The sequence below is a fragment of the Alligator sinensis genome, unplaced genomic scaffold (genome assembly GCF_000455745.1).
Source record: "Alligator sinensis unplaced genomic scaffold, ASM45574v1 scaffold17_1, whole genome shotgun sequence".
Lineage (NCBI taxonomy): Eukaryota > Metazoa > Chordata > Crocodylia > Alligatoridae > Alligator > Alligator sinensis.
Genome location: NW_005842491.1, coordinates 480,459 through 497,132, shown reverse-complemented (window position 1 = coordinate 497,132; position 16,674 = coordinate 480,459). Strand labels below are relative to the sequence as shown.

The following is a 16,674-nucleotide window of genomic DNA, read 5'->3' as shown; positions in this document are numbered from 1 at the left end:
AAACACTGCCTATTTTGTCCTACATAGAGACATGTATTTCCATAGCATTCTTCTAGAGAGAGGCTTTAGCTAGACAACCAGGTGTCAATATAAAGTATCTGGTACCAGCTAAATGTAGATATTTCATATAAAAAGGAATAAGGATACGGTCAAATGTCCAAAGGGTTTGAAGTCTGGTCTACAACTACTCAAAAAAAATAAAACTGCAATATTTTCCTTTGAAAGATTAAATTTTGTCAATTTTGGAAGAATTTGGGGCACAATTAAATGAAAAACTATATTTTGAGTCATGTTACTATTACTCTCCGCATCTACATGAGCCACTGTGGTGCCTGCCTCCTGTGCCAGTTCTTTCCTATAGGTCTTGCTCTCCGGGTGAACTACTCCTCCCAAGATCCCAGACAAGAGTCTCTCCATTTTTTGACCAGCGCTAGTTCAGTTAGATTTACAAAGGTCTGATAACTTCTTGAAGCTGACTGGATTTGCAAATTTCATTTGGAAAGCTCTAATTTGGTTCATAATTCAGAAATGCTGTGGCAAAACGGAAGAAAACATCTTTAAAAATAAACTTTTCTAAAAGCTTTGGTTAACATGGACAGTCCCAACTATGGCTTTGATAACGGACAGGATCAGAATCTGTATTAGTTCAGTGATACTCACTGATACATGGTCTGTGTGGTACAGGAGATCAGACTAGATGGCATAATGGCCAGGCTTATGATATGTAAAAAATCTATGACATCTAAGTTACAAAGTGTGGATAGTCTACAACAGTATTGCCAACTCTCATGATTTTGGGCATTGTTCTTGAAGTCTACGCTTCAGGAATGTGAAAAACATAGCTCTTTCTTTTATATATATTTAAAACGTAGCTCTTTCTTTTAAATATATATAAAAGAAAGCTAAGTTTTCACATTCCTGAAGCATAGACTTTAAAAACAACACCAAAAATTATGAGAGTTGGCAACACTGCTAAAATAGCTATTGGCCACTCTGTTCTGGCTTGCATGTAGACAGGGCACAGTCACTGTCTCTTACAGTTCTGTTTTCTCTGAGACTGTAGCATGGCTCAGGGACACAAGTTACTTAAAGATGGACTGTGATTTTAATTATATGACAGGGCCTGCTGTGCTGCAGCCAATTCTTCTAATACGGCTGTTTCTGTGGTGTAGACGGACTGTTTCCTCCTTAGTTTTTCTCCTACTGCTATTATTCCCCCTCTCTGCATGTTGTTGTAAGAAGGAAATGGTGTGGCTATTTTTTTTGTTCAGATCAAGCCTCTCCCAACAGGCATCTTAAAGCACAGCAGGCTAACTACTATAATTGCCAGTTAGTCCTGGCTGATAGCCAGAGGGAACCCAGTGCCAGAGTATTCAGTGACCAAGCATTCAGGAGCAGGGTGAAAGACAAGAGCGTCTAATAAATCCAGACTTCTTGTGAAATTAGAGCCCATATCAGCTGCACTTCCAGTGGCCTGTCTGATTAGCAGGGCATTGGTTCTACAAACAGGTGCACAGGGAGGGAAAATAATAAAGAGACACAAGCCTGTGTGTTGGGCCAGGGTTTGAGACCTAAAATTGCCAAATGCTGTTGCACTGGGCATTAGGGCACTAGCTGTGGAGTTGCAGACCTAGTAAAAGCCCACAGAGCTGGCACTAACTGATGGCTCCATAGTGATCATCCCACAGTGAGGATAAGGAGGCAGAAATACTGTTTCCTGGCTCCTCCCATATCCCAGGGAAAGCAGATTCTTTGCTGCTCCCAGGATAATTGGAGACATGTACCCCAGTGCCAGAAACATGCTGACATTCCCTGTCATGCCTGAATAGGAAACAGGGTTGTAGAGAGTTAAAACCTTTTGGTGATTTCAAAGTACAAAGGGGGAAAACGAAGAGAGAAGGGGAAGAAAAAAAGGCAGAGAGACTATAAGAAACAGAAACATGATTCACAGAAGCTGTGAGAGTGTAGGTTGGAGGGATAGGTCCACTTGGGATGTTGCTGGAGCTGACAATAGCCTGAGCAATTTGTGGGGAAATCTCATGGGAAGGGCTTGCTGCCTGGCTCCAAAATGCATTAATCAAAAGTAGCACTAAGGCCAGGCAGAAAGGACCAGGAAGGCGGGTGAAAGAAAACTGTTGTAGACAAAAAAAAGGTAAAATGCAGATCAGTGCTTTGTGGAGAACAACAGCTCATCTCCACCATCTCATGGGGCCAGGTCCAGCAGACTATGGGGTAGGCATCTTTAGTCCCCTCTGCCTCCTCCTGCTTGGGGAGCTGAACAGCTTGCCTCTAGTAGCCTCTACCTTTCCATTATGTTTTTAAGGCTGTTCACAAGGCAAAAGGCCATAAAACTTTCCACAGACGTAGAGGTTAACTTTCATGTTTCTAGGTCCCCCCCACTGGTGGTGTTAGTGCGGGGCAGGAAGCTTTTTGACCCAAAGACCAGTTCTAGTGGGTATAGGGCTGCAAGAGGACTCCTTAGTCAACTTGAAGTAATTGAAACTAAAGTATTTCAGTGTTTTCCTTTAAAAAAAATTTAAAATAGAATTAGACACTGGACTTGAACATAGAGTTTGCAAACAGAGCTAGATGGACAGCCCAGAGAAGGTTCAGGTGGAGGACAGTGGGCATTCAACACTCACAGCTATCCAGGCCACACTGTGTAAGCAAGAGATGGGAGTGAGGTCAGTGGAAAAGCACATACAATCTTTGGTCAGATCACAATGTCTACTAAGGAATTTGGAAGCTTTCAGGTTTGAAGGCACTATGTAAGTATCAATATTCATACTGGCTCACAGTCTAATGGCTGTGATCAGAAAACTCCCTGTTGGGGGGGGTTTCCTACGTTGAGACACAGCAAATTTTTATTAACATCAGTGAGGAGCTGCCCAGGTAAATCCTTTATTAATGCTGTTAAAATAGACATTCTCTCTGAACATAAGCTTCTTATGGCTTAGTAGAGGCAATCATGAATACATGGGCAAAACCCAGTTAAAAGGAGGGAGGTACAGCAAGCAATTCATAAATCTTAGCATATTTTGGGTAGCAGAAGGAATGTATGGGCTGGGAAGTCCTGCGTCCTTTTCATGCGCAGTCTCTTTCCAAATGGTTGGTCTTGGTTGTTCTGGCAGATGGGGAGAATTATTTTCTTAACGTAAGGTTTCATTCTGTTTGTCAGAGGACTTATATAGGAAAAAGGATTATGGGGCTGGTACCATGAGCATGGTATTTGTGGACTTTTCCCTATGCCCTTCTCTTAAACTTGGCAGCAATATTTTATAAATCTCCACTGCCTGGGAATGAGAGCTAGCCAGAACTCCTTTGCCTATTGACTGTGTACTATGGCCTGCCTTTTTGGACAGGTGGAGTCTGAGTACTAAAGAGGTCCTAGCAGACTCCTCAAGCTTTTTAAGGCTTGTTCTTGTCTTGAAAGAAACAGCAAACTACCCTGGATGTGCTAGATCTGCTCTGATGAGGAGATAAGGAATTTTCACTGCTTAGCTTCTGTTTCACTTATTAGATTCAACTGCATTGCCTTTACCATCATATGACCTAGAAGGAAAATGCCTCCTAGGCTAAATCCTATTGCACCTTCATATACAAAAGTGGCACTTACAGTTTCTGCATAGCTGTATTTACCCTACCCCTCTCCTTGGACCGAAACCTTGTCGGGGTGGAGAGGCTTGTGTGTTCCAATGACCCTCGAAGCTATGTTGTCTGCAGTCTTGTACTCCTGGTAGGGTTTCCCCTGGTGAACAGATCTGAGGTGAGGTCCCAGACTAAGCATGGTCCAAACTCCTGAAGACCCCAATGGTGGAGCAGGAGTACTTGAGGACCTGCTAGTTCTCTGTGGCTGTGAAGGGAGATGAGGGCTGCAGAGCAATGAAGGTCTCTGGTTGTCTTGGACATCTTTGCCACTGAGTTCAGGGCTCCCTCCTGTCAAGTTCATGTGGTTGTCACTTATGCACTGACTTCCCCGTGTTAAAAGATATCGTGCACAGGCCTCTGCCAGGGATTTTAACATCTCCCACAAAGCAAGTCCTGCAGCAATGGACAAGTGGCAGTGGGGACAGGAACATTGATCTCTGGGAGTCCCTGGTCATAAATCTGCACATAGGCGACAGTCATGTGATGGTTGTTTGCACTTACCAAGACAGAAGTACAATTTGGCAGCTGCGGCTATGACTGAGCAGTCCTCTTTAGGACCCCCTCTACTCACCCTGAATGGGGAAGGGGCTAGAAAGGGTGCCCTGAACATACACTGTCTCAAACTCCCCTGGCTGGATTGCCACATCCAGTAGGATGACCGTACTTGTGGCCAAAACCAACAAAAGTACTAATGTTCACCACATGGAAAGTCTGCACTCTCATGGACTCCCTGAACAGTGAGTGCCCTGAAAGAAAAACCACCATAGTAGCTAGAGAACTTGCAAGATATGACATTGATATTGCTGCGCTAAGCAAGACCCACTGGGCAGATGAAACCCAGCTGAAGGAAGAAGGAGGTGGCTACACCTTTTTTTGGAAAGGAAAGCCACCTGGAGAGAGGTGCATTCAGGGGTTGGCTTTGCCATCAGGAACAAGATTGTCAGCCAGCTTTCAGAACTTCCCGTGGGCATTAATGAACGACTTATGACTCCTTGCCTCAAACTCAGTAACAACTAGTTAGCTACGGTCATCAGTGCATACACCCTCACACTTGACAATAAAGAAGTCAACAAGGAACAGTTCTTACTGTGCTCTTGACACGGTCCTGACTGCCACTGCCAAGGAAGACAAGCTCATCCTCAGGGTGACTTCAACGCAGGAGTTGTGCAACACTGAACTCTGGAGTGGCACCATTGGGAAAGAGGCGTTGAGGAAAGTCAACTCCAGTAGTATTCTCCTTCTCAGCAAATGTGCAAAGCATGACTTGCTCATCATGACGAATACAGGAAACACTCACTATTTGCAAATTCGCTATTTACAGCTTCGACTATTCATGGTGTGCCGCACCAATGGCACAGCCGTGCTCGGGGTGGGTCGGGGTGAGCGCTGCCGTGGCTCCCTCTGGTGTGGCACCAAGCTCCTGCCTCTGTGTAAGCCAGGCACAGAGCGCTGCACGGGGCAGGGGAGAGCAGAGCCGGGAGGCGGGTGGAGAGTGAGCACTGGGGATGGGAAGGGAGGCAGTAGTGGCATCTTCTCTCCCAGAGGTAGCTGCGGCAGCACTCAGAGTATGCACGGCATGGTGGGGGGGAAGGGGTTAGTCCCCAGGTGCTACGGGGGAGCCCCGCGCTTCCAGCTTCTTTATTAAACAAGGAGGGGGGCAGCAGGGGGTGGCTGTGGGGTCTGACGGGGAGCCCCATCAGTATTCATAGATTTTGCCATTCGTGGCAATCTCTAGAACGTATCCCCCATGAATGGCAAGGGTCTCCTGTACCATCTTCAGAAAAAGTGACAAATATAAGACCACTTGGAAACATCCACACTCCAATCACTGGCACCTTTTTAACTATATTGTCAGAGCCCATGATTGTCCATATCACCTGAGTCCTGAGAGGTGCAGATGACTGCTGGATGGACCACCGTTTAGTCAGATCAATAATATACATGCAGCTTGCACCATAACGCTGTAAACAACCAAAAGGAATGCAGAAGAGTTTTAACATTAAGGCACTCCAAGACCAAGCTAGATTCAAGGCTCTTCAGCAACACCTTACTGAGAGGCTCTCTGACCTACCTGATAACATCAAGGACATCCAGGCACATTGGGAGGAGCTTAAGAATGTTATTCACAAGGAATGAGCTGAATCAATTCGATACTCCACTTACCGTCACCAAAACTGATTTGACAAGAACAATGAAGAAATCCTAGCACTTATCCGTCAGAAGAGAGCCTCATTCTGCAGTTGGCAAAATGAGCCCTCCAACCAGCAAAAATGAGAGACTTACCACTGGCTCAAAGCTGTAGTTCAGAGAAGGCTATGGGACATCAAGGACCAGTGGTGGCCATGGAGATCCAGAGTTTCACTGACCAATATGACATGAGAAGCTTCTTTCAAGCAGTAAAAGTAATCCATGGGCCACGTTCCAATAGACCAATGCCCTTGTGATCCCAGGATGACTTCACCTTTCTCACAGACCTTTCTCTATCCATCAAGCACCGCTGGAAGGAGAACTTCAAGACTCTACTCAACCGTGAATCTGAGGTCTCAACTGCCACCATTGAGTCCGTAGTAATAGAACCTCTTGCTGATCCCCCATCCTTCAAGGAAGTCTGGCATGCCATCACTCAGACCAAGAACAACAAGGTGTCAGGCCCAGATGACATCCCCACAGAGGTCTTCAAACCTGGTGGAACAGCACTAGCGTAAACATTTCACCAACTTCTCATCAAAATATGGATTAATGAGGAAGTCCCACCTGACTTAAAGAATGCCAACATTGTGACCATCTTCAAGAAAGGGGACAAGTCAGTATGTGGGAACTACTGAGGCATTGCCATCCTCTCTATTGCTGGAAAGATTCTTACTTCCATCCTTCTGAATTGCCTCCTCCCCCTTGTGGAAGATGTCCTTCCAGAATCTCAGTGTGGCTTTAGAAAATCTTAGAGTACCACCAACATGATTTTTATTGTACAGCTGATCCAGAAGAAGTACAGAGAACAACACCAGGAGCTATTTATGGCATTCATTGACCTAACCAAGGCCTTCAACTCCATCAATCGTGAAGCCTTATGAAAGGTGCTGGCTAGATTTAGTTGTCCGCTGAAGTTCATCAGTGTCCTCCATGATGTGATGACCACCACAGCCCTTTGGAGTAGATCAGAAACAGACCCATTCATACTGGTGTCAAACAGGGCTGTATCATTTCCCCAACCCTTTTTTCCATCTATCTGGCTGTGATTTTGATTCTCATTCGTGACTGCCTTCCCCGCAGAATTGGGGTTGAGTACTGAATAAACAGTCAGCTTTTCAGCCTGCGGCACCTTCACAGCAAAACAAAGGTTACCAAGACTGTGTGGCAGAGCACAAGTTGTTCCTGCCACTTTAAGAGGTTTAGGCAGGCTGTGGAGCAGCCAGCAGGTGCAGTCAGGCCCAATTAGGTAGTCACATGACCACAAGGGGGCCACCGGACTGGATGAGGGCTGGGCAACCAGGGTATAAACCCAGGCCCTGGGAATAGAGCTGGCAGTTACATCTAGGGAGCCAATGGAGTAACATCACACAGTCTGAGGAGAGCAACTCCTAGAACATCTGGAGGTTAAGGGTAGGAACTATGGGGATGAAGGCGGTTCCTTCTGGTCCTGGGTAAGTCCTGAAACTACACACTGTGGGGGTTGGATGGTGGGGTGGGACCACCTGTGGTGGCGCAGTCCCTAGGAAATGCCACACCTGTGCCTCCCCAGTGAAAGGCGAGGATGAACACCATGAAACCTCAGCCCCCATGCCTTGTGGGTACCCCATGGAGGGGAAAGGCTAGGGGAGCACACCCAACAGAAAAGCACAGGTCCCAGGTCCACTGAGGGGGTCTTGAGGCAGGGTCCAGGCCCATAGAATGGGGCCTGAGACAGGGCCCAAGGCCCACTGAGTGGGGACTGAGGCCCAAGGGGTGTAAGGCTAAGTAGCCCAGTGAGGGGCGGAGTAGTGGCCCACTAAGGGATAGAGAGTGGCCTAGAGAAGGGGCCAGGAGGCCAAGGCCCACACAGTGGGGCCTGAGGCCAAATCTGGGGCATAGGCTTAGTGTGACCCAGCAAAGGGGAGTTATGGTGATTTAGAAACTATCTGGAAGGCATGGGAGATGGTGTACAGGTGGTTTGGAGCCATGTATTTGGCCCAGTACACCAGGGCCACAATTAGGGCAGCCTCCTGCATTTAACCACAATTATTGTAACATCAAATGCATGGCAGGCGAGTCAGGGCAGACTGCCCTAGTCAGGGGGCATCCCTATGACATGCGTGGCTCAAGGGAGGAGCTTGCAATTGCCACCCCTGCTGCAGACTGGCATCACCGACCTTCAGTATGCTGAAGACTGGTTATCCTCATGTACACTGAGACTGATCTGCAGCTCAGGTGCCTATCTCAGCCTGGGGCTCTCCCTTAACATTGGGAAGACCAAGGTGCTTCATCAGCCTGCCCCAGCACAAGCTGTCCTCCTCCCCCCCACAAATTACTGTTGCGGGGGGTAAACCCCTGGAAAACGTTGAGCATTTCCCATACCTTGGCAGTCGCATCTCCCATTCAGTCAGTTTCGATGTAGAAATTGAACATAGGATTCGCTGTGCCAGCGTATCCTTCAGAAAGCTGCTTCACCGTGTCTTTGCTGACCACGATCTGCAGATGGAAACTAAGATCCTGGTCTTCAATGCAGTAGTAATCCTCACGCTCCTCTACAGGTGTGAGACATGGGTGACATATTGAAGCCTGGAATGGTTCCATCCATGTTGCCTCAGCAATATTCTTTGCATTAGATGGGAAGACCACTGCATCAATGCCAGCATCCTCTCTGCAGTTAACATAACCAGCATTAAGGTAAAGATCATGAAACATCAACTCCACTGGGCTGGCCACTGTATGCAGATGGCTGACACTTGTCTCCTGAAGCAAGTCCTCTTCTCTCAGCTTAGTCATGGTAAGAGGACCCACAGAGGACAGAGGAAGTGCTACAAGGACACCCTAAAAGCAGTGGCATAGCGATGGGGGGGGGCAGGAGGGGGTCATGGCCCCAGCACTGGCCTGTGGGGGGAGGGGGTGTCGGCCAGGCCGAGAGGCCGCAGCGCCTCCCGGATTTGGTGTGTGGCCCGCCTTCCTGCCTGGCGGGTTGGGCATTTGTTTAGCTGTCATGAACGGAAGTTCTGGTCCACGGCGTCCGGTGTGCCGTGGTGTCAGTTTTGCCATGGAAGTGCCATGGGGCAGGAGAGGGGGCACCGCGCCCTATTCGGATCATCCCCCGGGCACTGGAGACTGATGGTACACCACTTCCTAAAAGCATACTGTAAGAAGCGGGGCATCAACCCTACAAATTGGAAGTGCTGGCTGGTAACAGGTCTCAGTGGTGCTGCACCATACATCAAGCTACAGCCCACTTGAAAGAGAACCGTCTTACTCAGGAAGCTGAGAAATAGCAGAGGAGGAAGGAAAGTGCACAACATCCTGGCCAACAGTTGTGCCCCCACCACCCCCCAGGCACCACTTGTCATATCTGTAGAAAAACTTGCAGAGCATGGTTGAACTTCTATGCCACCTTAAAACTCACCAGTAATCATCCTTTCAGACTTCATCTTTGTATCAAGGGGTAGTCGATGATTTACCCTACCAACAGAAATTCCCTCTCAGAAATGGGTATTTGTGTTTCTAGTATCACAGATACAGGTCTTCTGCTTTCAAGTACTAATAAACATTCTTGCCAGAATAGCAGCCTTGCTTAAGGAGGCTTTCTGCAAGTTTAGTCCAAAGTCTTAGCACTTGCAGGTGTTAATGATCTCACCCTCTCAGGGCTGGAATCCAGAAAGGCCATCTTGATACTGTGGGGTGCTTGGTAGCCGTGTTTTTCTGAGACAAAAAGACATACAAAAAACTAGAACTCTTGGTTCCAAAATGATACCTTTTCTTAGACCAACTGGAAAATGGTTCTTGCCATTTTCCAATTGGTCTAATAAAAGGTATCATTTTGGAACCAAGAGTTCTAGTTTTTTGTATGTCTTGATACTGTTGCTCTTTCTGGTAAGATTTTTTTTAACTTCAAGTGCCAGGGCTGCTGCTTTGGAATTGGAGGGAGCTAGCTCCAGGCCCTTCATCCTCCTGGAAGCAGAGGGAAGAACACAAAATGCAACGAAAGGTGTTTTTGTCTTGTTGTTTCAGGCCTACGAAGTATTTTGCTCTTCAGTTGGGTGAGGTTGTAAGTCAGGAGTAGAGCATTGACCCTTACAGAAAAAGAATTTAAGCTGCACTGTTATTTTCTGGGCTGAAATTTGATAATTAAGCAAATATTGCATGCCTTTGCCTTGGGTGAGCAGCATGAGGTAAACAGGAAGGAATGAGGGATTAAGATGTCTCTCTTCTAAAGGAAGGTGACAAGCCAAGAGCTGTGACACCTTTGCACAGAACTGAGAGGCCCAGCTGTGGGGCTGCATTGTTCAGTGGTGTAGAGCAAATAAAAGCAAAGGGAAAAGAAAACAAGCTATAAAATTCCCCGCAAATCACACAGCTCTTGCAACTGCTGCTTGATGTTTCTTTGACAGCTCTGAGGAATGGCAGGAGAAGGGCTGAGCTTTTGATGTTCCCTCTTCAGTTTTCTTTTGCAAAGGCCCTTGTTAAAATAGCCTCTGTGTTGACATTAGGTTGCATAGGGCAGAGAGATCGGGCAACTCCTGGCATGTTCGGTCATGGTGTAATTGTCAGTTGAGAACACTAGCTCTTATTTACTTAACATGGTGCCAGATTGACCAAAGCCCTGCAATGAGTAGAGAATGGTCAGCAAGGAGAACAGAAGGCAGGGTAGATTTGCACCTTATACACTCATTAAATCAGAGAGGCATAGCATAGGCTTTCATAAGAAGCAGACTTACTTCATCAAATGGCTGTGAAGGGATCACAGGAAGTCCCATCACAGCATCTGATGAAGTAAGCCCACTGCTTACAAAAGTTTATGCTATGCATCTCTAATTTAGTTAGTCTACAAGGTGCAAATGTACCCTTCCTTCTGCCTGATTTCCAACGAACATGTCAAACTGCCTCTGCTCATGGATAGCAATGATGAGGGAGTATTTAGGTTGTCTTGTTTTGAGTGACAGATATGAAGTACTCAGTGATGCTATGGACACCAAACCAGCGAAGGAATAGTAGGGAAGAATATTTGAGAGAAGTAAATTAAATCCTTACTTAGGCTAGAGTCACATCTATGCCAAGTGGATGTATCAGTGTATGTGTGTGTGAAAGTGCATATTGAAGAGAAGAACCCATTTCTGATGCTTTAAAACTGGGATAGAGTTGGAAGGAGTCTTAGCTTAGAAATACACCAAAAACTTACTGGTGAATTGGACTCTCCCAGGAAGGGGGACTTGACATATTCTGTATCTAGTACTGTACAGTGAAAAAGACATAACAGTAGTTTTCAAACTCCTTAGACCAACTGATTCTTATTCTCCCTTAAAATTTCTTGTGGGCCAGCATCACCCTTATCCTCAAACTTGGTCCGTGACATGTTGGAAGCTACTTTCACTATGATCAGGAGTAAAAAGGACCGAGAGTAACAGGTTGGGGTGTGGCTTTACATTGTCTCATGAAACCATTTACCACAAGGGGCAATGTTTCTGCTTTTGTCTCCTTTTCCACAGCTTGTAACTGCAATCTTCATGCACGGAGGTGCCGCTTTAATATGGAGCTCTACAAGCTTTCAGGCCGCAAGAGTGGAGGGGTTTGCCTGAATTGTCGACACAACACAGCAGGCCGCCACTGCCATTACTGCAAGGAAGGCTTCTATCGGGACCTAAGCAAGCCAATATCTCACAGGAAAGCATGCAAAGGTACACAGTGAAAGGGTCTGGGGGAAGGGCTGGGATACTGTAAAGATCTTTCTTCAGTTGCCTTCCTGTTTGCTCTATTCTAAACATCCAGTTTAAAAGGTTATTTTCACTCTACCCTGTCAAAAAGGCTGTACCAAAACAAAGTACACCCTTACCTTCTAACCCTTTCTTTCCTTCCTTGCTTCATTCCTCATAGCCACATTCATGAGACCTGCCCAAAGTTGGGCATTTAGATGGGGACTGAGATATTTTTCAGTATAAGTTTAAAGGAGATGTTTTAGGGTCAGATTTTTTTAAAAGATCGGTCTCTTGTACCTGCCATTCAGAAGGTATAAAGCCGCAACTGTCTGATCAGCACGTATAAAAATCTGCTTATTTGAAATCACAATTGCAGAGTTAGAAAACTGAAAAATCTGACCCTCTTAAAAAAATTGTTTATTCATCCTGTTACAGTCTAACCAGCAGCCATGTGCATGCATGCACAGGTGCGCGTACACACACAGACACACAGACACAGACACACACACACTACTCTCACAACTGTTCAGTCATTTTGAGCTGCTATTCAGAACACACGTGGCCAGGCAAGCAAAAAAAAAAAGAGATGGAAAAGAAAACTCAGACAAAGGAGAAGAAAGACAAAGGTGTGAACAGATTGCCAGGGTTATTCAGATTAGCAAATGGGGATCTCACATTAAAAAGCAAATCTCTGCTTCCCCCTCTTCTCACAGGTGTGCATACCAGCAAACAGTGGTCTCCATTCAACAGGCTTAGCATCTGGGAGAAGAAAGGTTATTTCTCTGATGAACACATATAGACATATATCTCCCATACACAGACAGATCTCAAGCATTAGGGGGAAAAAGGAAAAGAGAACATTCAATCCATGTACAAACAGCTTTACTCTTCTGGACAAAATAATAACAAAAAAAAAGTGGGGGTGGAGATCTATTGAGGCGTAGTGAACCAGTTTAGTTTTCCAGATGTTTTAATTTTCTTCATCAATGGAAGTAAAACAAGCATGGGGGATACAGGGTTTAAGACAAAATGCAAGGGGTTCACAGAGGTTATAGGGAGTTCTGCTGAATTCTCTCCTAAATGTTACTACTCCAGCTGTTCACAGTCAGGAATATAATTATTGTGCCCCCACACCAACAAGGTGTATTCAAATGTCCTTTAGTTTGCTTTTGAATTTTTTTTGTTGAGATCCAGAGATTAGTATCAGTAGCAAAACTTGTGGATGACTTTTCTCCGTTGTGAGTGGGAATTGCGGCTACATGCAGTAGGGGAAGTACTGGAATAGTAAAATCTTAAGGGTGCCAAGTGAAAGGGAACAAGGTATATGTGAGAACTCAGCACATCCAAGGAAACTTGGGTCCAAGTGGATTCTCACGCTCTCAGGATTTATTTGTGTAGTAGGTCCGGGTCGGTTACCACATGACATTGTTCGCATTATTGTTGGATAAGACTCCCCAGCACCTCACGTTCTGCTTTCCCTTTTTCATTTGTGTTTAAAACAAGACCTAATTTTAAGCGGTTGATCTTACCCTGTTTTGTATAGTTCTCAGCTTCACTGTTGAGAGAAAAATGCATTATGGACATAAACCACCCCAGTCATCTCAGCAAAATACACGGCCAGTCGGCAGAGGCTAATTAGTAGAGATGCAGAGAAAATGTTGGGATTTTCCTTGCAGACAGTTTCAATTTCTTGTTGAAAAAATGAAAAATATTTAACAAAAAAAATTAAAGTTTTGGGCCAAATATTGTAGTTGCTTAGTTTTGGCTGAAAAGTTTCCCTTTTTTTTTTTTCTTTGCTTTGCTTTTCTTTTTACAAAAACTCTTTTTTTTTTTCTGTGGAAAGCATAACCTTATACCAAAGGACAATCGTTTAATCAAAAACACAAATTTTCCATTGCAAAACAGTTGTAATGGATTTTTTTTCAAATGACCCTGCCATCAAGAATTTCTGGAGTCTTAAACAGCTGGGATTTTGGCAGAGGAGAATACAGGTGGAGTGAGAGTGGCCTTGAAAGTAGTCCAACTTTTTGAACAGGAATGGCCTTCAAAGAGAGGAAAGTAGTTCAACATCATTACTTGGACACAGCAAAGGCAGGGAGAACAGGAAGACCAGAAAAAATCCAGCCTAGGATGGGAAAGCAGCTTGGAATAGAAACCTTTTAATATTTTTCAAGCTGCTCAATGGCCCCAAGAGAAGCAACTCAAGTGATTGGTAAATTATTTGTGGAGCACAGCCGTGCCTTGCCCTTAATGATCTGAGTGGATATGGTTTGCAATTCAGTTCATATTTTTTATTTCAAGGCAGGGTCCCAGTCTAAGTAATAATGTGTTAGATGGAAACAAACAAAGGAAAATTCTGATCACATGGTCTTTCCTAATGAAAATAGGAGGGGAAAAAGAGGTGCAGAGAGACAGAGAAAGAGTGTTTCATCCGTATTTGGATCAAAAGAGCATATATAAACCTTGTTTCAATGTTGTTTGACTTGTGATCACATACTCCAGACATTATTTTCATTTACACTCAGGCCTTTTACACCATTCTGACACGGTAATTGGGCTGCAACAATGGATTTGATACAATTATACCTACACCAACAATAAAGCACTGCCAAAGTATAAAGAGATCTTAGCATAATTGAGAGTCACAGCCTCTGATCTGCATTTTGCAGTTAACTAATTCTGTAACCCCTATCTGCATATCTGTCCTGTTGTCTAGCCCCAGTTCTGCCTCTGTCTGGCAGCTCCAACTCTGCCATCCTTGCCACTCTTAGGATTCTTCTCCCCCTTCCATGTAGGGAGGTAGACCTGGCTGGAGGATCCAGACCCCCTTGTCCCCATGCCTGTGGTTGCAGGGTAAAGGAGGAGTAGAGAGGATCTCATGAATAATTTACAAGAGGAGACAGAGAAGGTAGGAGCAGAGCCATCCTGACATGTTTATGGTTTCTTCCTTTCCCCTCTTGTGAACCTAAGGTCTCTTTCCCCATACCCAATAACTTTTATCATCCCTCAAAAGAAGAGGGGGAGCTTTGCCTGCTACATGCAGCAGCTATGATTGGCTACCAGGAGGGGAGGGAATGATGATTGATGTTGGTTTCTGCACTGACACAGAAGAGGGTGTAAAACCCCCAACCTCGTGCAGCATCAGCAAGTGTAGGCTTGCTAGCAAACTTTGCAGTTCTCAAAGAATACAAAGAAGCACGAACAGATGAGCCACCATGCATTCATCTTTCAACCTCAGGTACAAGGGAGTCTAAAATCACTAGAGCACAGCAGCCACACTTTGTTCCATGCAAACTTCTAGTGTTCCTTTGCATCACAGGCTGCAAGAAGGGACAGTAGGGGCATTCCTCTGGGTTCACACCTACTAGGAAACTTCTTTGCACCATGAGTTTTTTATGAGGGTGTTTGACCCTGCATACCTAGAAGAATTATTTTATATACATTACACACATTTCTACCCTGCTCAGGAGTATAGGGCTTTTTATCTATATGTTATTGGTTTAGAACCCCCCAAAAAATCAAGTTTGGGTTTTAAAAATCCCATAAGCATGGTCTTGGACTCTTGTTTGAACAGGTACCTAATAATGACACTCACCCACACAAAGGCGCCTTGACAACACAGAATCTCAAACTCACCCACTCCAGGATTACACCCCAGTGCAGGACAGTGTCGACAAGACAGAATCTGTGTCTTTTAACTTCCACGTAGCTACTAGTAGATGGCAGTACCTTTCCCAGCTAACTGCAGACAACCCAATGCTTGTTTCATGGAGTGCTCAGGCCATGCTGTGCACCCCACACTCATTTTCTTTTTGTCCCCACTGTTTTCCAGTGCTTTCCTTTACTTACTGCTCTTCCCTCTTCATCTCTCCTCTACACATCCTAAAATCCTACTTCTGAAAGGATTCACCCTGCAATCTGGTTATTTTACCCCTTCTATTACCCCTTCAATTTGCTTGAAACCCCTAGTAGCTTGCAACAGAAGATCATGGGATTTTACCACATCAGTGGGGTTGAGGCTGAAGCGTCTAAGTGACATAGGTGCTGTATAAAACTTTCCCCAGGGTGCATATTTGTGCTGAAAATTCAGTCCAAAGTATTATGACGCTTTAGTTGGTGGGAAGGAGCTATTCTAGATGGGTTTTTTTCCTGTGGGAACCAAGTCTCCTGGCCACATGTGATTTAATCACAGAGGAACCAGAGTATTCCCTTCTGATCAACCTGAGCTTAGTCCTAATGCATCAGGTTTCCAGTCCTAGAACATTAAAGGCCCGAATAAAACACTGCTTCCACTAAAGTCTGTGGGAGCTTTGCAGTTGCCCCTGGTTGAACAGGATTGAATTCCATCAATCAAGAGTCATGCTGCTTTTATGAGCCCAGCTATGAGCAAAAAAAGGCTTTTGGTGGAACATCACTTAGGGCCCAGTAGGAGTTATACTCTGAGCACTTCTTTCCTTCCCCTTCTAATGCTCTCAAAGGCCTGTAGTCGGTGAAATATGGCCTAAATCAGTAAGTCGCCTTTCTTATGACTGCTTGCTGTTGATATGCTGGTATCAGACTGTTCTAAGGGAGCTGACTATTAAATCTGTGCTGGTAACTATCCCATCTCGAAACAAATATTTTTTGCTAATAGGTTGAAATTGCTATGACAACTACTTTACCTTTTTATACCCTGCAGAGGGCTTCTCCAAGTCAGGGGAGACTTGATCGAGCAATGTCCCACTGCTATTGATGTACCATTTTTATGCCTGCCAAACTAGCAACTTCTACAAGCATTAAAGGTGAACTTCATTGTTGTGCAGAGGGACAGCATTATCCCCCTGCATCTCCACTATGCTAGTGCATGTATCTTGTGCTCTCTTTAGCATGGCAATAAAAGTCATACTGGGGAAGACTTATCTAATGGTTAGTGCACAGGTTTGGAAGGAAGGAGACCTGTGTTCTCTCATCCTTTCTCTTCCTCTAACTCACTGTGTGACTTTCGGCAGGTTAGTTGCCCACTGGGAATCACACTTATTGACCTTCAAAGTATTTTGCAGTACCTTTGTGAAAAGTTCTGTCATTAACTCTACTAAGTTCACTTTACAAGGATGTTTTTGTTGATTTAGCGTGCTCTTGAACTGTTCTTGCTCTTGAAATTTGAGATCAACAG

General features: G+C 45.1%; 1 protein-coding gene across 4 annotated transcripts in view; it reads left to right on the top strand.

The window, feature by feature from the left end:
* The first annotated feature begins 11,320 nt into the window (after positions 1-11,320).
* Positions 11,321-16,674, top strand: part of LOC102374924 (netrin-1) — a 118,302-nt gene continuing 112,948 nt past the window's right edge. For all 4 annotated transcript variants that reach the window (XM_025212890.1, XM_006031272.3, XM_025212889.1 and 1 more), the window contains exon 1: positions 11,321-11,504. In XM_025212890.1, coding sequence (XP_025068675.1) covers positions 11,357-11,504 — 148 coding nt within the window. In that variant the 5' untranslated portion in view covers positions 11,321-11,356. The remainder of the gene's footprint in view (positions 11,505-16,674) is intronic.